This window comes from Pezoporus flaviventris, unplaced genomic scaffold, assembly GCF_033815535.1.
Source record: "Pezoporus flaviventris isolate CSIRO_AGI_PZ_B2104156 unplaced genomic scaffold, CSIRO_AGI_Pfla_v1 ptg000002l, whole genome shotgun sequence".
Lineage (NCBI taxonomy): Eukaryota > Metazoa > Chordata > Aves > Psittaciformes > Psittacidae > Pezoporus > Pezoporus flaviventris.
In genome coordinates, this window is record NW_026892550.1 from 58,046,557 (window position 1) to 58,065,721 (window position 19,165).

General features: G+C 48.5%; 1 protein-coding gene across 1 annotated transcript in view; it reads left to right on the forward strand.

Moving 5' to 3' along the window:
* LOC133274621 (AF4/FMR2 family member 1-like) overlaps positions 1-4,836 on the forward strand; it is a 30,084-nt gene extending 25,248 nt beyond the window's left edge. Inside the window, 6 exon segments of the mRNA XM_061464089.1 lie at positions 660-790; positions 1,943-2,014; positions 2,625-2,727; positions 2,818-2,855; positions 3,444-3,658; positions 4,724-4,836. Coding sequence (XP_061320073.1) covers positions 660-790; positions 1,943-2,014; positions 2,625-2,727; positions 2,818-2,855; positions 3,444-3,658; positions 4,724-4,836 — 672 coding nt within the window.
* Positions 4,837-19,165: the final 14,329 nt, after the last annotated feature.

Genomic DNA, 19,165 nt, shown 5'->3' on the forward strand with positions numbered 1-19,165 from the left:
GTGGGGATGCTGTCTTTGTTTCCCAAAATGTTCAGACATTTCCCTTTGTTATAAACACATCTAGAGAATATGCCTCAAGAACAGGATTTAGAGCAGATGTTGTCTGAGGTTAGCAGGCCACTTTGCTTTGCAGAGCTATGACAAAGCCCTTGTCAGAACAGTTATAGGACAGTTTACCCTGAAATGTCACGATCCTGACAGTAATTGTGTTGCTGGTGGACAAGACTTGGAAGTGCCCTTTGCAGATGTAAGCAGCTCTCTTCTTTATGTGCAGTTTAGCAGTGTACATGAAGTAGTGTAGTTTTTGCTAGTTAGGCCTCAGTCAGATAAGTTACATATGCTACTTGCCATTTACCTGTGAAAATGAAGTGAGGGAACCTGCCTTTCACGAGGCAGGCCTCCAAGACCAGACAGTAATATCCAAAAACTGTACAGATAATAAATACTTGGGGAAACCATTGGTCAAGAGGAAGAGCTACAAACAGCCAGAGCACACCCAGACCACATTAACTGTCACCTGGAGGCCTGGCCCGCATCTTTTTCTTCCTTCAACTCCTGACTTACTAGGGAGAAAAAGGGAATGTGGGTACACTTGAGACATTTGGGTACACTAAGCCATTTTTGTCGTAGTCTAAAAAGGAGAATATTCTTCCCAATAGACTGACAAGATTGCGAAGGCCTTTCAGTACCTAGAATCTGCCCTTTTCTTCATCGAGTACGGAATTGCCTTGGAAGCGAATGCACAGAATTTCGCCTACAAAATATTCCAGGACACCACAGATTTCATCAAGTAAGCAGTTTTCAAAGCAGCATGTTTGGAGGGGAAGGGTTAGTTGCATTGCTTGTTTGCACCTGTGGCAGCTGTGGGTTCCCACCATGGAGCAGAGTTCAGGTTGCTGTACAAGCACAGGACAGGCCATGCAAAGGCACCAGAGACAAATCCTTTGAAATGGTTCAGCATTGCTTATCGGAAGAAGTAGGCGCCATGTCCTCTTGAGCATTTGAGCCTTGCAGCTGAGGTACACCAGAGAACACCGGTTCTGACAAGAAAGGGCATGAAGGGATTTTTCCTTTATCCAGACCTGAAGTTGCTTTTGCATGCGAGCTCAGTAGCATTTCAGTTTTAAAAAGCAAAGCAGCAATACAGCATGTGAAAGAGCAGTCAGTGCCCCAGAGGTCTTGCAACTTGATTGAGGGCAGACTTTACTGGTTTCTGCCATGTGTTTTTCTACCAGTACGCTTTATTGGGGCTTCTTTTAGCAACCTTCCCCATTTAGTTTCAGAGCCATAGTAGATATATGCAGGTAGTATGACATACACGGGCCGTGTGACATGTACAGGCAGCACAACCTGAGGAACCATGTATTGGATAGGAGGGAGACAGGTATCAGTTTATTCCTATTGAAATGAGGGGATGTATGAGTGTGTTTGAGAGTTGATTTGATGCCTTGCCTCACAGCTGAAACAGCTGTCAGGTTTTTCTGTCATAGCCTGCAAACTTTTAAAAGGAATTGTTTGCTTTCTGCTCTTGAAGGACTGTATTTCCCAGCTGCTGCTGTTGCTTTGCTTTGCTTTCAGAAAGCAGAGTTGCTTGGCTGTGTTTTACCAAGCGACGCATTTCCTCTAAGATGTCTGCCCCAGGCCATTAGGTGGCCCATGGGGAACATCTACTTGAAGGGGTGCTGCCTGTTAATCGTGTAAGAGGAGAGTGAGTCACATAAGAGGCCGTTATCTGTTCCTGTGGCATGGAAAACAAGGCGTTTTGAGACAGTCCTCTGCACAAGGTCATAAAAGCACTTGGTGCCAGGACTAAGACCTCAGGGCATGTTCCCTGACTTTTGGACCAGCCTTTGAGATAATGGCATGCACTGTTTTCTCCTATAAAGAGCGGGCCATCAGATCACTGACGGCTGACAAGGTTCTCCTTCTTTTGTTTCCTTAGATTCATCATGACGCTAAAATACTGTATGAGCCCCTCAGCACCTTCACATGAAGAAATCTTTACCGTGTTATGGTGCGTAACTCTTTTTCTGTGCCTTCGTACTTTTTAGACTTGATCGAGTGAACGACTCATTACTTTCAGGGGAAAAGGAATGAGTGAAATGGGAATCAGGGTTCTGCAAGGAAGAAATCCTCACACTTGAAAATCCAGACTGAACTGGAACACCTCTAGTGTGAGCCAACATATCACAAGGGACCACACGTGGAAGGCACAGGCTCTAAAATCTGATATTCTGGTAACTCGAGAGCACCTAAGGGCTTTCACCTAAGGTGAAAGAATGCAATTTGGCTGCTCATGTTGGAGCCACCTCACTGAAGCTGTAGCTTGAACGTAGCTGAGGCACGTGGCTGCAGGGGGGCTTACTCAGCCTGTGGCACCTGTAAGAGGCTGGGCACCTGTTTATATGAAAGACCAGACCCCGCCCTCGTTTGGTTTCTTTCCCCTTGTGATTATTTCACAGTGACTTTTTTAAAGATAGGCAGAAGGAGGAGAAATCCCGAGCTTTCTGGACTTTGCAGCAGAGCTGAGGCATGCCTGCCTGCGTCCCGCAAGGCTGCTGACTGCTGAGCAGGCAGCAGCAAGCGTGAATATTGACCAAGCTTGGGTGTGTTTCTGTTGACAGCATGCGCTGCCTGTCCCTTCTGAACATGGCCCTGTTCCGTGGCAAAAAAGAGACTGCAGCAAAGTATTCCAGCATTCTGAACGACCACTTCAAGGTAGGGCACGCGTAACTGAGCTGCCAGATGCATGGCTGCGCTAGTTACTGATGGCAGCTGAGCAGCCCAAATCTAACAAGAGTTCTTTTCTTGCTGCAGAGATTTCCCACAAAAGCACCTTCTCCGTCTGTTGCAAGGTAAGATTTGAAAATACATGGGTTGTAATGTGCCCATAAGGGTGTGAGTGAAAACAGTAGCTGGAGTATTTGAGTTGCAAGCTGCATGTGAGAGTGCCTTTCCATTGGCTCTTTCTTGCCACCTGAAATCTATTGTTAGGGGCCATGAGTATGTTTCTGCTCTCTCTTTCCCACCTCTTCTTGTTGGGAAGGGGTTTTCTTTGTTACGAGGTCCAGAGTTACCGTGTATCAGGCGGAGCAGGTCTTTACCAAAGAAGTGGTCAGAGGAGCAAAGAAGGTATCATCACTAGGCTGTTTCAAAGCCCTTGTTGTCATCTTTGTTCTGTTAGAGATCCTTTGATACTTAGTGAGATACCCTTCCTGTCTTCCTGGCCACTGTCCGGTAGGGTCGTGCCTTCACCCTGTGGCAGCATAACTTTGAGGTGATACCTGAATATTTGTCTCTTTAGCTCAGTCACCAATTAAGAAACTCATTTTCTAATTTGTGAGTTCTAGAGCATGTTGTCCTTTCTAGGTATCTGCAGCAGTGTTGCTGTGTATGTGGCAGCGAAAGTTAAATGTTCATGATGGTGTTTCTTTCTCCTGCAGGAGCACAGGCATGCCTTCTCCATCGTTTCCAGTGCCGTCTCCTACCACTTCTCTGCGGGGAGCTGGCAACTGCAGTGGCAACAGTATGTGCTCTTCAACCGCCGTCTCCTCCGATATCCCAGACATCACCTATTCCTACGTCAACATCACTTCCTATGTTCTCTCTGCGCTTAATAATTGGGAGCGAGCTGATGCACTGATCCTGAAGAATCAGGGTAAGCTTTTGCCCTCTGGCTTTTCTGTCTTTTGTGTTGTGTTTGTACGTATGTGCATGCCTAAATTCTAACAGTGTAGCAAGCACCATACCTAAAGATCAAAGCATTACATACAGACAGCTATGGCATGTTGGCAGAGATGCCAGATGATGATATATTGATGAGTGTTGCCATTTAAAGGTTGGCTCGGCATCCTCAAATGTCTAAGAGCTAAGGGGTGAGCGTATCAAGTGCAGGGAACCAGCCAACTTGCATTTCCTGGTAACACAAGAGGCATAAGGAGTTTTTTGCTCTTTACTTTTCCCTTTGGGATGCGTAGGTTTGCTGAGTGGGTTCACTTTTACTAGAAACATTTTGGCCTGCAGCCCTGTGCTTTTGTTGGTCAATCTTCCAGGTAGTTTTGTCTTGAGAGCAGTGGGGCTGGCATCACCCTGTAACAGAGAGGCTGAGCTGCCCTTGAACTGGAGTTCTTCTGGGGCACATGATCAGTATTTGCCGGTAGCATCTCCTGACATTGCTGCTACTTTTTGTGTTTTACAGTTTTGTTGTTAAAAAGATTGTACTGTCCTGTGGTGCCGCGACAGGTACAAGCAGCGGTGAATGCTCAAAAGCCCTAGATTGGGTGCCTTCAGTGTGTAACCTGCTATTCCACGTGGCATTTGCAGCCATTGCAGTCATTTTCCATAAACCACAGCTTTCTGAGCTGCTGTGGGTGAAGGGGTGTAGTGTCACAATCTGTCGGCAAACTCAGAAAAACCCAAAAAGACCAATGTGCCTGGCTCAGTTGCTGGAAGGTTGTAAAAATTCGCTAACGAGGCAGTGGCTGGAATTCAGAGAATACTCCCGAAATGTTCCTTACACAGCTGAGCAGAAGTTTTCAGCCTCCAATCTTTGTGTGTAAAAAACGAGAGCCGAAAGGTACTCTGCAACATGATTGAGACTGGAGGGACTAAGGGACTGGGAAAAGCCCATGTCACTGGAAGGCAGGTCCTACAGGAACGTCTCAGAAAGGTGACCGGAAAGGAACAGGTGGGCTGATTTCCCATAACTTGCTGTCACCTGCAGAGAAGATTGCCAGTACAGTGCAGGGTGTGCGGCCTGACGGCACCTCCCAGCAGCCTCAGATAGGCTACAAGAGCCGTCTCCTACCTGTGCAGGAGAAGGAGCATGGTGCCTGAAGTTGGTGGGAGGATAGGAGCACTACCTTAACCCTGCCTCAAGTGCCCAGCTAAAAGCAACTCAAATTAGAGCTGTATAGCCTGTCAAGCCTTAGAAATGTTTAAACCTGTTCAGTTGAGAAATCGTGATGGCTCCAGGGTTTGAGGATGGATGAAAGGAAAGGGCTGTTCTGACAGCTGTGTGTGCTTCTGGGCATCCTTCAGAAAGACGGTCAAATCTGGCCGGTTCAACATCTGGAGGAGCATGTGGCAGGGACTGGGGTGTGAACACCCAGACTTCTGCCCCCTGCCGTGGAGTCTCAATGTCCTTTTACAGGCACTGGGGGAGGTGGTTCAGTGTGTATGCACACGCGAGTGCCTTTTCCTCTCGTATGCCCTGCCGTGCGTGCTTGTTAACACTTCCCAGCCTTCTAATACCGCTGAGCTGTCTGTATTAACCACGTGTTTAACGGGACTTCCCAAGTGACAGTGTGCTGCTGTTGTTCCTCCGTGCCTCTTGTGTGAAACCAACCAAATGTTTTCTCTCTTTTTTTTTCCAGAGTTTTTTGGGGAACTCGGCGCAGCATCGGAGGAGCTGTCACTGACCAGCAGCTTGATCAGACTAGTCCGCTATGTTAGACAGGGTTTACACTGGCTGAGACTGGAAAACAACATGCCTTAACTGGTGCTCAAGTTACTTAAGTTGGTTGTTCTTCTTCTTCTTAAGTAGATGGAACAACTTCTTCTTCTTAGGTACCTCGACCAACTTCTTGGGTACCTCGACCAACTTCTTAGGTACCTAGGTACCTGCAACAATTTCTTAGGTACCTGCAACCACTTCTTAGGTGCATGCAACAACTTCTTTGGTACCTGCAACAACTTCTTTGGTACCTGCAACAACTTCTTAGGTACCTGAAACCTCTTCTTAGGTGCCTGCAACCACTTCTTAGGTGCCTGCAACCACTTCTTAGGTGCCTGCAACCACTTCTTAGGTGCCTGAAACAACTTCTTAGGTGCCTGCAACCACTTCTTAGGTGCCTGCAACCTCTTCTTAGGTACCTGAAACCTCTTCTTAGGTGCCTGAAACCACTTCTTAGGTACCTCCAACAACTTCTTAGGTACCTCCAACAACTTCTTAACTGCCAGGAACAACTTCTTAGGCACGTGGAACAACTTCTTAGGTACCTCAAAGAACTTCTTAGGTACCAGGAACAACTTCTTAGGTACCTCCAACAACTTCTTAGGTACCTTGGAGAACATCTTAGGTACCTGGAAGAACTTCTTAGGTACCTGGAAGAACTTTTTAGGTACCTGGAACAGCGTCGTAGGTACCTGGAAGAACGTCGTAGGTACGTGGAACAACTTTTTCTTCTGAAGTACCTGGAACTTCTTTTTCTTACTATCATTCTTATTTCTATTATTATTATTTCTTTATTTTTGTTTTCTGCCCTTGGGGTTTTGTTTGTTCTTTGCACTTTCAAAGTCTCAGCCTCTCTTTATTGAATTCTTAGATTGTTCAGGTGTTGAACTGTGGAACTGTCAGCTACAAAGCGCCTGCAGAGGAAGAGGAATCATCGTGGGATAGATCTGGGTATACTGGAAAAACATTGAACTGTTTTGGGGAGGAAAGCCACAGCGTTGATGGCACCTTCCTTTAAAACAACGAAGCGCAATGAAGTGTCTGAATGGCTCAATGTATTGATGGTCTACAAACATTTCTATAAATAACCAGTGGAACAATAATTATACATTAAGAAGTGCCGTCAAGAAGGACATCTTCCTCCTGAGGTTATTATGCAACATCCCAGTGTTTGCAACAGCTGTTTGAACAGAAGACATCTGAGAGAAGTGTTATTGCAAGCACAGGTGCAGTCTTTGTTGTCTTTACCTCTGCATTGGCAAGTAACACCCTCACCAGCGCCGGGCAGCGTTACATTCTTATAAAAGCCACAAAAATTACTGCCTTGCCTGTGTCCGACCTCACCCTTTGGCATTTGTCAGCCACCCGCTGTCCTGAGAACTGGGGGAAAGCCACCGCCTTCAGTGCTGCAAGTTCACTCCAGTCATCGCTGCTTTGGTCCTTCTGGCCACGCACACATGCTCTTAGCACTTGAACTGTGTTACTTAGGGTCTTGTTTGGCTTAAACCTTGTAAGCCAAACACAGTTGGGGTGGCAAAATGACGAAGTGTGGTTGGAAAGAGCTCTGCCTCTGCTGTGGTGAAGGGACATCACTGACACTGAGGACTCCTTGTCCTGTTGCTTTTTGCCATTTTGACTAGTGGGGGTACTCGGCTTGTACTGGGTCACTGTGGTTGTTTGGACGCTGTTCTGGGTCTGAGAGCTTACACGGGGAGGAATCGCTTCTCTCTAAGGAGGGGCTGAGTGGTTGAATGTGGAACACAAGACAAATTTTGTGTTTGGGTATTTGCCTGTAACCGTTGTTGGTGTCAATGACTATGTAAAAGCAGGGTTTGGTAGCAAAGTAGGACCTCCTTCGTGTGGGAGGTAACTCATGTGCTCTCTCTGAACCAAACTATAGGATGGGCCCAGCAACTTAGGAATTTGTCAAGGGGACACCCGAGGGAATAATGAGCTGTTTGCAAGCAATTTTTTCCTTGTTGGGGGCTGCGTTTTGAAAATGTGATTTTGCAGGTGACAGTAACTGTGAGGGCAGCATCTGCGGCACTTGTGTGTTCAGTAGGGGGACACCGTTCTCTACCCAAAGATTTCCTGTTGTGTGGCAGCAGCATCCTGCCCTCCTCATATCTCACAGTGTGCCTTAGCCCTCTGGTCCCCTCTGGCACCCCTTGCCCTGTCTCGGACAGACCTGTGGGAGTGGTGAAGAGAATGGTGTCCTAAAATAGCTGTACTTACAGGAAAGGATGAGCTCCGTTTTCCCCATGATTTCAGGATGGAGGAACAGGTCTGCGTGTGTGCAGCAGTATTGTGTAAATTACCTGCTAGTAGTCTGGATGGTCACGAAAGTGGAGAGCAAAAGGTGTGCGTGCCTTAGTGCCTTTCAGGGATAAGCTGTCCTAACCAGTGGAAGGAAGGTCCATGTCCCCCCCTCGCTCTTTTAGCTATCAAACTTCACTTGCGCTCCTTCTCCCTGGGCTGCTCTGGGTGAGCCAGGGACAGAGAGGGGCTCAGCTTTAAGTGTTTTGTTCTCGGGAAGCATGGGGATGGCCAGCCAGCCTGAAGGCTTGACATGCACTTTGGAGCTCGATTCCATACTAGTGGGTCGATGCCGCCTTGCGACTGTCTTCAAAGCAATTTAGCAATTTTTAGGCTCACCGGCTGAGGAAGAGGAAGGAAGCTTTATTGAATCTGAAAACCACTGTGGGAGTCTGCAAGAGCCTTGGCAGAGTGTTAGTTATGGGTAAGCATAAGGTGAAGCAGGGACGCAGGTCCCCTCGGGACTCTAATTTTGCATACACCCCTCTCACTCCCTGCTGCCAGACCGTGTTCCCATTGGAGAGCCACTTGCCCACCCCTGCTGTAAGCTGTGGGTGCACCAGGTCCTGTCCTTGCCGGCCCTTTAGGCACTTTGCTGCCCAGATGGCAATCATCTGCTGCCCTGGAAAGCTCATGCAAGTGCATTATGTGAGCAGAGTTGGTAAGAAGACGCCTGGGCAAGGCAGATGTACTGGCATTTGCCTCATTACAGCTGGGAAAGGGCACATGTGCTCTGCTACTGTGTGGCAGTGGTCATGCAAGGACTGCTCCCACTCCCAAAGCAAACTCCCCTGGAACTGGAGGAAATGGGATCCTGGGCAGTTCATGTCACAGGTGTGCAAGGCGGTATTTGGGGGCTTTTGTTTCAAAAGCAATCTGAGGAAGCATTGGTACCAAGCTACATAGGAAGTTGTGCTTTGTTGCAGGTCATGGAGGAGACTGTTTCAATAATAGTTAATTTTTTAAAAGCCATCATGTTTCCACCTCGAGCCAGCTCAGAGGCCTGTGAAGGGTTAGGCAAGATGCTCATCATTTGCACTTGGGCCTGTATCAGGTCTTAACAAGTGCGAATGAAGGAATGAAGGAATGACTAAAACCAAAACACGTAATAGTGGAGGAAATAACATTTCCATTGAGGAACAAAATCATGAATCCAAGGGAAACGGGTGATGGTGAAGTCCTGTAAGGAAAGGAGGCAGCTGTGGTAGCAAAGCGAAACCATTTCCATGCCCTATTTATTTAGGAGAAATAATGCACGTGTTGAAACTGTCAAATGATCTATTTTTAAGATGCCATTTATTCAATAGTTGAAACCCCCCAGAGATCTCTTCTGTAAATTAAGGTCAAAGTCTGACTGCGATGTCCTTGGTTTTGTTTTCTCCTCTCCCTTCCCTCTTGGTTCCCATTCTAAATCTATACGCCTGAAACTTATTTTGGGGACACAGGTTCGTCTTGTAAATGATGTTTTGTGCCCTGTGTGTGATGGAGTTTCTGAGATGGCCGATTCATTTATGTGGGGAAATAAACAATAAATGAAATAGCCCATTTGTTATGAGTTGTTGCAAGCGTCTTCGTGCTTCTTGTAGAGAAGTTGCGGGTTGCCTTTTCTCTCTGACTGGTCTTAGCGTTTCCCTTCTGAATGAGGTTTAAGTATGAATTTATGTACAAGAAGTCTCCGTTTCAATTGCTCCCCTGTTTGTCACCCCTTGCCCTTTCCTTTGGGAACAAGAATGTGTGCAAATCTAGGTGCTCAGAGTGGCAGGAGGGTCATGATTCAAGGCATCAGCCTCTTCTCCTCCTGAAATGGATTCAGAGAAGACTGTGCCAGAGTCCGCCGCCGGCAGCCACCAGAGCCTGGCTCTGAGCACTCGCTGACAGGGAAATCCCGTTGCCTCAGGGAATCCCACAGGGTTCCATGCCCCGTGGTAGCTCTGCTTCTCGTGGGTTGTGTGAGGTGAGCTCTTTGCAACGGCCTTAACAGTTCTTGTTTGGGGCTTTTCCCATTATTTGGTTTTATGTTGGGCAGTGTGACTGTGCCTTGGAAGAATGATTTCTGCATGTCTCTATGCACTATTGTGATACAGTTCGTGCATTATTCAGGTCCTTTCTGCATCAGACACTGCGCCAAAGGCGTCTGCTAAGCATGGATGTGGTTTTCTAACGTAGTCTGTAAACTGTAGAGGATTCTGAAGCCTGTTGTAATACCCACCAGACACTTTCCTGTTACAGACGTAGAGAAAAGGTACACTTTTGGGGGGGGCTCAGTTCGCTTTTTTTGCTGCACACGTAAAGCCCCAGTGGCAAAACTGGTACTGAAGAAAGAGTAAAGGAAAGAAGTATCTCATTAGTAAAATAACCCAGATGTGAAACATCCCCATGTGAGCATCTGGTGGGAATTTTAGTTACAGGCTTAGACAGGAGGAGCTTGGTGGTGCCTTTGCTCAGGCAAGGTGGGACTGGGACTCAGTTCACTGCCATCAACCAGTGTTTCAAGTGGTGTGACAGCAGGTCTCCCCCAGGCCGGCTGCAAGATGCATGGAAGGTAAGAAGAGGAGCATGGGAAGGCAGCTCGTGGTTGTGGCCATACATGTGTGGATCTTGCTGTGGTTCTGGTGGGGAGCGAGGGTGAGTTGAACACAAGCTGCCCTCTCTGCTGGCCAGGGTGCAGCTGCACCTGTGTCACTCGCATCCTCTGTTCCATCATTTCCCTACCCCTCGCACCCCAAAAGGTTTGTTTCCTACAATCCTTGCTTGGGGCTAAAGGGAGGAGGGTTCATTTTGGAGGTGGGATGGAGATGGGGAGCGGAAGAGGAGGGACGCAGCAGGAGGAGGAGGTGTGACGTGCCAGCAGGGAGGTCATCTCAAAGCCAGGGAGGGCAAAGGGGGAGCAGGAGGCCGTGGGGCTGCAGCAAGCATCCATGGCCCTACTCAGCTCTGTGCCCAAGGCAGTGGCCCCATCCCCAGCTAAAGCAGCCAAAACTACGTTGGGGTTGCTTTGCAATCAGATTTTGTTTGTTTGTTTATTGAGCCTTTCTTGACTAAATCTCATTTTGCAACTGTGTTTAATCTCTTTTGAGATTTGTTACGTACCATAAACTGTCTGGCTTTGTCGCTTCGGCTTGGCTTATCCTTTTCAAAGCCAAATGTTACATTTGGCAAAGCAGCTGCGTTCAAGTTGACTGCGGTTTCTCAGCCCCGTGCTGCTCTCCAAACACTAAAATAGCCTGCTGGCAGCCTCTGCTTTCTGTATGCTAATGGCACTTTTAGTAACCCATCACTACCTGAAATCAGCAGTGCTCTTGGGCCACCATTTTCTGTAACCTTTATGCTCCTGCAGTGAGGACTTGGGCACGTTACAGCCCATGTCAAACACAAGCGACGTGTTCAGTCAAGGTACGGGATTCCTGGGATTCCCACTGGTTTTTCTCCTCTCCTACTCCGTATCGCTGAGGTTAATGTTTCCTTGGGTCCAGCGTTCCGTACTGTAACGATACGGCAATGTTGTCCGCTGTCACCCAGGACAGGCAGCCTGGGAGGAATACTGAGGAAAAGTCAGAGCAGCCAGGGATCAGGTTAGGAAAGGTAAAAGCCCTGGCAGAACCAAATCTGGCCAAGGACGTTAGGGGCAACAAGAAAAACTCCTACAGGTGTGTCAATGATAAAAGGAAGCCGAGGGAAAGTGTGGCCCCCTTGCAGAAGGAAATGAAAGACCAAGTTACCTGGGGCATGGAGAAGGGACACTGAGGTACTCAGGGACAGTTTTTTGCTTCGGTCTTCACCCGCCGGAGCTCCAGCCAACTGCCCAAGTCACAGAAGGCAAAGGCAGGGACTGGCAGAACTGTGCCCATGGGATGCTGTGGTCCACGCCCCGTCCTCGGAGACGTTCAAGGCCAGGGTGGATGTGGGTCTGTCTGGGCAGCCTGATGTAGCTGATGTCGCTGCTCATTGCGGGGGGATTGGACTGGATGGGCTTTGAAGGTCCCTCCCAACCCAACCCAATCCAATCTGTGATTCAGAAGCCAGGCAGGCAGCCGCAGGCACACGTGCGTTCTCTTCAGCGCAGCCCAGTGCCCGTGTGTCTGATCTCTGTGAGGACACTGCTGCCCCACCTACCATAGGTTGTGTGCACTCACTGGAAGCCCGAGTCACCGGTCTGGTGGCAAACTGAGGGCAGGTATGGATTGGCATGGGCTTTTGGCCTGGAGCGATGGAGCGCCACAACCCCTGCACACCAGGCAAGTCAGATGGCAGGAACCACACAGCTTCCTGGTGGCTTTTCTTGTGCTGGAACAGCTCGGAAATGCAACAGTCTGGAATCCAAGGAGCTGTGCTGGAATGCCACGAAGTGGCAGCAACACCACCAACCTTGCTGCTAGAGCCAGGAAGGAACTGCAGATCTAAGTGTCATCTCTTGGCTAGAAGCGCTTTATTTGCTGCCGGCTCCAGTCGAGAGAACATGCAAAGGTTCAGAAAACAAATACAGATGTGGTAACAGCAGGCCAGCAAACAATTCAGGTGGAGCATCTGGAATAAAGTACTTGGGTTTGCACAACTCTGCACTGCAGCAGTGCTGAGAACAGTTTTGGAAGCAGTTTCAGCCTAATTCAAGATAGAAAGCCCCATTTAATGGTGGGAGTCATCTGGAGTCCCCAGCCACAATCATACCTTAGAATCACAGAATTGTTAGGGTTGGAAAGGACCTTAAGATGATCTATTTCCAAAGCCCCTGCCACGGGCAGGGACACCTCACACTAAATCGTGTCACCAAGGCTCTGTCCGACCTGGCCCTCAACACCGCCAGGGATGGAGCATTCGCAACTTCCTTGGGCAACCCATGCCAGTGCCTCACCACCCTCACGGTAAAGAACTTCCTTCTTATATCCAATCTAAACTTCCCCTGTTTCAGTTTTAAACCGTCACCCCTTGTCCTGTCACTACAGTCCCTAATCAAGAGGCCTTCCTCAGCATCCCTATAGGCCCCCTTCAGGTACTGGAAGGCTGCTATGAGGTCTCCACGCAGCCTTCTCTTCTCCAGGCTGAACAGCCCCAACTTCCTCAGCCCGTCTTGATACGGGAGGTGCTCCAGTGCCCTGGTCATCCTCGTGGCCCTCCTCTGGACTCATTCCAACAGTTCCATGTCCTTTTGATGTTGAGGACACCAGAACTGCACACAATACTCCAGGTGAGGTCTCACGAGAGCAGAGTAGAGGGGCAGGATCACCTCCTTCGACCTGCTGGTCACGCTCCTTTTGATGCAGCCCAACATACGGTTGGCTCTCTGGGCTGCGAGCGCACACTGAAGCCGGCTCAAGTTCAGTTTCTCATCGACCAACACCCCCAAGTCCTTCTCCGCAGGGCTGCTCTGAATCTCTTCTCTGTCCAACCTGTAGCTGTGCCTGGGATTGCTCTGACCCAGGTGAAGGACCTTTACTTGGCATGGTTAAACTTCCTAAGGTTGGCATCAGTCCCCCTCACAAGCGTGTCAAGGTCCCTCTGGATGGCATTCCTTCCCTCCAGCGTATCAACCGAACCACACAGCTTGGTGACATCGGCAAACTCGCTGAGAGCGTGCTCGATCCCACTGTCCATGTCAGCGATGAAGATGCTGAACAAGACTGGTCCCAGCACTGATCCCTCAGGGCCATCACTCATGACTGGTCTCCAGCTGGACACTCAGCTATTGACCACAACTCCTCTCGTGCGGCCATCCAACCAGTTTTTTATCCACCAAGCGTTCTGTGGGTGATGGGATAAAAATAGTTAACGAAATGGATCCAGGCGTTATCATCCTGGTCCGGCTTAAGCCTTTGGGAATGGTAAAGAAAATACCAGGTGCTGTTGCCCTGATGAGGCCTAAGCCTTGGGAACTGTAAAGAGAACAATGAAGGGTAAACATTGGTTAGCAAAACAAAGCAGGCAGTTTGCAAGATAAAGCAGGATGTGCATCTCAAAGACAGACCAAAGAGTGTGAATATTTGTAACCCCTAGCAGTTTTGCTAAATGGGGATGATAAGGGAGTAAAAGTGTGAAAGTTACTGCTTAGCACTTAGGAAACTCTAAAAGGGATGCGAGAGGCGAAATAAAGGTCTTCAGATTTCACCAGAGCTGGAGTCCGTCTTTGATACGCCACAAACGGTGCCCAAACAGGAGGAACTCGGGCTAATCTTTCGGAGTCGGCGGCCGGTGGCATAGCTCTGCTGAACTCAGAGGAGTCCGGTGGGGGAGCACCGAAGTGATCCAGACACGGACCTGTCACCTGGCAGAGGTGAGGAGGCTGCTGGGGTAGCACTGAAGAGGTCTGGACATGCGATCACCTGGAAAAGGTGAGCAGCCGGGAACGGGACTATGGGGGGGAATATTACTAAGGAAGAAGCCTCCGTTTTACGGATGTTTTCAGTCCTGCCCCTCCTCAGGGCAGGTTCCCTGACTTTTGGACCAGCCTTTGAGATAATGGCATGCACTGTTTTCTCCTATAAAGAGCGGGCCATCAGATCACTGACGGCTGACAAGGTTCTCCTTCTTTTGTTTCCTTAGATTCATCATGACGCTAAAATACTGTATGAGCCCCTCAGCACCTTCACATGAAGAAATCTTTACCGTGTTATGGTGCGTAACTCTTTTTCTGTGCCTTCGTACTTTTTAGACTTGATCGAGTGAACGACTCATTACTTTCAGGGGAAAAGGAATGAGTGAAATGGGAATCAGGGTTCTGCAAGGAAGAAATCCTCACACTTGAAAATCCAGACTGAACTGGAACACCTCTAGTGTGAGCCAACATATCACAAGGGACCACACGTGGAAGGCACAGGCTCTAAAATCTGATATTCTGGTAACTCGAGAGCACCTAAGGGCTTTCACCTAAGGTGAAAGAATGCAATTTGGCTGCTCATGTTGGAGCCACCTCACTGAAGCTGTAGCTTGAACGTAGCTGAGGCACGTGGCTGCAGGGGGGCTTACTCAGCCTGTGGCACCTGTAAGAGGCTGGGCACCTGTTTATATGAAAGACCAGACCCCGCCCTCGTTTGGTTTCTTTCCCCTTGTGATTATTTCACAGTGACTTTTTTAAAGATAGGCAGAAGGAGGAGAAATCCCGAGCTTTCTGGACTTTGCAGCAGAGCTGAGGCATGCCTGCCTGCGTCCCGCAAGGCTGCTGACTGCTGAGCAGGCAGCAGCAAGCGTGAATATTGACCAAGCTTGGGTGTGTTTCTGTTGACAGCATGCGCTGCCTGTCCCTTCTGAACATGGCCCTGTTCCGTGGCAAAAAAGAGACTGCAGCAAAGTATTCCAGCATTCTGAACGACCACTTCAAGGTAGGGCACGCGTAACTGAGCTGCCAGATGCATGGCTGCGCTAGTTACTGATGGCAGCTGAGCAGCCCAAATCTAACAAGAGTTCTTTTCTTGCTGCAGAGATTTCCCACAAAAGCACCTTCTCCGTCTGTTGCAAGGTAAGATTTGAAAATACATGGGTTGTAATGTGCCCATAAGGGTGTGAGTGAAAACAGCAGCTGGAGTATTTGAGTTGCAAGCTGCATGTGAGAGTGCCTTTCCATTTGCTCTTTCTTGCCACCTGAAATCTACTCTATTAGGGGCCATGAGTATGTTTCTGCTCTCTCTTTCCCACCTCTTCTTGTTGGGAAGAGGTTTTCTTTGTTACGAGGTCCAGAGTTACCGTGTATCAGGCGGAGCAGGTCTTTACCAAAGAAGTGGTCAGAGGAGCAAAGAAGGTATCATCACTAGGCTGTTTCAAAGCCCTTGTCATCTTTGTTCTGTTAGAGATCCTTTGATACTTAGTGAGATAGCTTTCCTGTCCAGTAGGGTCGTGCCTTCACCCTGTGGCAGCATAACTTTGAGGTGATACCTGAATATTTGTCTCTTTAGCTCAGTCACCAATTAAGAAACTCATTTTCTAATTTGTGAGTTCTAGAGCATGTTGTCCTTTCTAGGTATCTGCAGCAGTGTTGCTGTGTATGTGGCAGCAGTTTTTCTTCAGTGGATCCTTAGGACTGCCCGAAGAGGAGAGTGCAGCGTAAGTGGGCAATGAGCGGTGATAACTGGGAAACGGCAAGCTTGATTAAAAGGAAATTTGCCAAGAAATAAACATGGATTGATTTATTTTTTACATAATTCAGCATCCCATATAATAAGGTGGGGACTCAGGAGCTGGTGTGCTTGAAACCAAAACTGCACGCTTAAAGGTGAGGAAGCAGAAAATTCCACACTCATTAAACCTTGGATTTTCTTGCCAGTGACTGCAGAAGTTCAGGCTGGGAACCTGGGGTAGGTGGAAAGAGGCTGGGCAGTATCTCCTCTAGGCACAGCATTTGGTTTCTAGCAGCCCAAAGCCGCTGTTGAAAATTGGCTTTAGTTGTGTGAGGTTTTACAGAAAGCTCCAATGAGAAATGAATACTCCAGAATTAGATATGTACTAGAATTGTATGAACCAGAATTATATTTCCCCATCTCCTCTTCCCCACCACCACCTCCACTGTATCTGAAGATCACACTGGAGCTAAGGGGATTCTCAGCTGCAGTCCTGGTGGGTGAGGTGTGAGTCCTGTTTTAACTCGAAAGGAAGGCCAAAACAGCCAAGCAGGTGAGGAACAGAAGAGTGTCGGGCAGACTCACTGAGTCTGTTTCAGCTCCTCCTCATAAGGCAGCTGCTTGTAAGTAGGTCCTGCCACGTGTTGTTATAACGCATGTCACAAGCAGCATTTAAGGTAGACTTGACGGTCACATGCCAGTATTAAAGGAAGAAAGGTGGAGAAGCCCAGAACTTTTCCTAGAGGAGAGCGCTGACGTACACGTTTGGCTTGATACGTGTACTCTGCAAGCGCAGGGTAACGGTCTGCAAAGTCAGATTTGCAGAAGGGCACGCCGATTCTTGCCATAATCTGTGTCTCTGCAAGCTCTTAAGCGCACAAGTTCAGGCTGGGAACCTGGGTTAGGTGGAAAGAGGCTGGGCAGTATTGTGTCCCCAGTCAGTACAGGCAGCAAAACGGTTACTTGGGCTTTCAAGTTGGAAACGACGGTGCAGTTTTGATTCCGAGTTCAGTGCTGTTTGATGGATCTCAAGTCTCCTGTAGGAAGTGGTATACTGAAGATCCATAAGCTCCACAGGTTCAGCTGCACCAAAATGAAATCATTCAGGCAGTATGTTTTGGTTCAGGATCTCGTGCCTGCGGCTCTTTGAGGAAAACGCAGAAGAATGTGGAGCTGTGTGTGGGAAGATTGAAAATGAGGCAGCTGAACGCATTGCACAAGGCGTGTTACGCTAACCTCCCATGGAACAGGCTGGAAGCTTGTTTTGGTTTGTGCACGGCTGATGGGGAGAAAGATCTAGAATTCTTGTTAATTTCTGTGCCTTTTGATACGGTATCCTTTTTGTGAAATAACAGCATTCCACTATTTATGTGTGCAGAGCCTGCCCCTGGAGACCAGTCGATCACCCACCAGCGCTGTAGGGGATCAGGCTATCGTGACGGAAAGCTTTCTTCAACAGGAACCTGACACAGGATTCGCCCTTTCCACAGAAAATCTTCAACCAAACATCACAGAAGACTGTGGAAGTGGCAGGGAATCTCAGAAATTGAGTTGCAGGGATCAGCTCTCACCAAGCAATCACCTGGCGAGTAGTTTCCAGCGTAGGGTTGAGCAAATCCTCTTGTTCAGCGCATGAGCAATTTGTGGAACTGGTAACTCGCACCGCATCAGAGATGCGTTCATTTATTGTGTTTTAGATTAACAGAGTGTATTTGACTGAGATGATTTAATACTGCACTCACAAGCTAAGGGGGTTACTCAGCAAAGCCTGCAGGAGCTGCAAGGGCTGCTATGAGGTCTCCACACAGCCTTCTCTTCTACAGGCTGAACAGCCCCAACTCTCTCAGCCTATCTTGGTCTGTTGTGACCTCCTCTGCACTTGCTCCAACAACTCCATGTCCTTCTTCCGCTGAGGACATGGGAACCGTGCACGGTGCTGCAAGTGAGGCCTCACAACCCTCCCCTTCTATTTTTGTGGGGTTCTGTTGTGGGGTTTTGTTTGCTTTGCTTTGGTTTTGGTTGGTTTTTGGTTTTTGGTTTTTTTTTGGGGGGGGGTGTGGTTTGGTTTTGTTTTTTTTGTTGGTTTTTTGTTTTTTTTGGGGGGGTGTGGTTTGGTTTTGGTTGTTTTTTGTTGTTTTTTGGTTTTTTTTGGGGGGGTGTGGTTTGGTTTTGGTTGGTTTTTGTTGTTTTTTTGTTTTTTTTGGGGGGGGTGTGGTTTGGTTTTGGTTGTTTTTTGTTGGTTTTTTGGTTTTTTTTGGGGGTGGGTGGTTTGGTTTTGGTTGTTTTTTGTTGGTTTTTTGGTTTTTTTGGGGGGGGTGTGGTTTGGTTTTGGTTGTTTTTTGTTGGTTTTTGGTTTTTTTGGGGGGGTGGGTGGTTTGGTTTTGGTTGTTTCTTGTTGTTTTTTGTTTTTTTTGGGGGGGTGTGTTTTGGTTTTGGTTGTTTCTTGTTGTTTTTTGGTTTTTTTTGGGGGGTGTGGTTTGGTTTTGGTTGGTTTTTGTTGTTTTTTGTTTTTTTGCGGGGGGGGGTGTGGTTTGGTTTTGGTTGGTTTTTGTTGTTTTTTTGGGGGGGTGTGGTTTGGTTTTGGTTGGTTTTTATTTTTTTTTTTGGGGGGGGGGGTAGTTTGGGGTTTGGTTTGTTTTTGTTGTTTCTGTGGTTTGCTTTTCTCATCCAGTTCCCAAGGAATTTAAAAATGGCTTCGAAGCGCTCGCAGGCTCAGTTCTGCACTACTGCCCCTTAGCACGTTCTGGAACCCCCGGGCACGCCGCGGCGCGACGGAGCTCCCATTGTTAGCTCACGTTATTCGCTCCCCCTGCGGCGGTGCGGGGCGGCTTATCCGCATCAGGCCGGAGCGCCGAAGCGCGGCCAGCAGCGGCGTCACGGAGGTGCACGTTAAGGCGGACGGGAGCAGCTTCCCGGCGCCTGCCTGCAGCTGCCGGGGACAACCCGCGGGGAAGGGCGGGCCGGGGCCAGCAGCCGTTGGTGCTCCCCGCAGCCCGTCGCGGTCGTCGCGCGGCGACGTGAGCTCTGCCACCTCCCGTTGTGTAAGTTAATAACGGAACAGTTGCTTTAGAGCAAGACGGGAGCTCCTGACTGAATTAACCAGCTAGGCCAGAAGCCGTCGGGGAGGAAAGCTTGGGTTTACATACACAGCTTGTTTGCAGAAAGTAAAAGCAAAGGCGTTTGTACCTTGTTGAAATAGGTTACAGTAGTAATGCCCGTGCACCCTCAAATGGATGCTGCATCAGTACGGTTGAAAAGCTGGCCCTGTCAAAGGCACCTGCAAACCCTGGATTGTTCAGGGAAATGTAGATTTTACTGCTGGCCGCTCACATGCTTCATAGCCCTGTCAAGG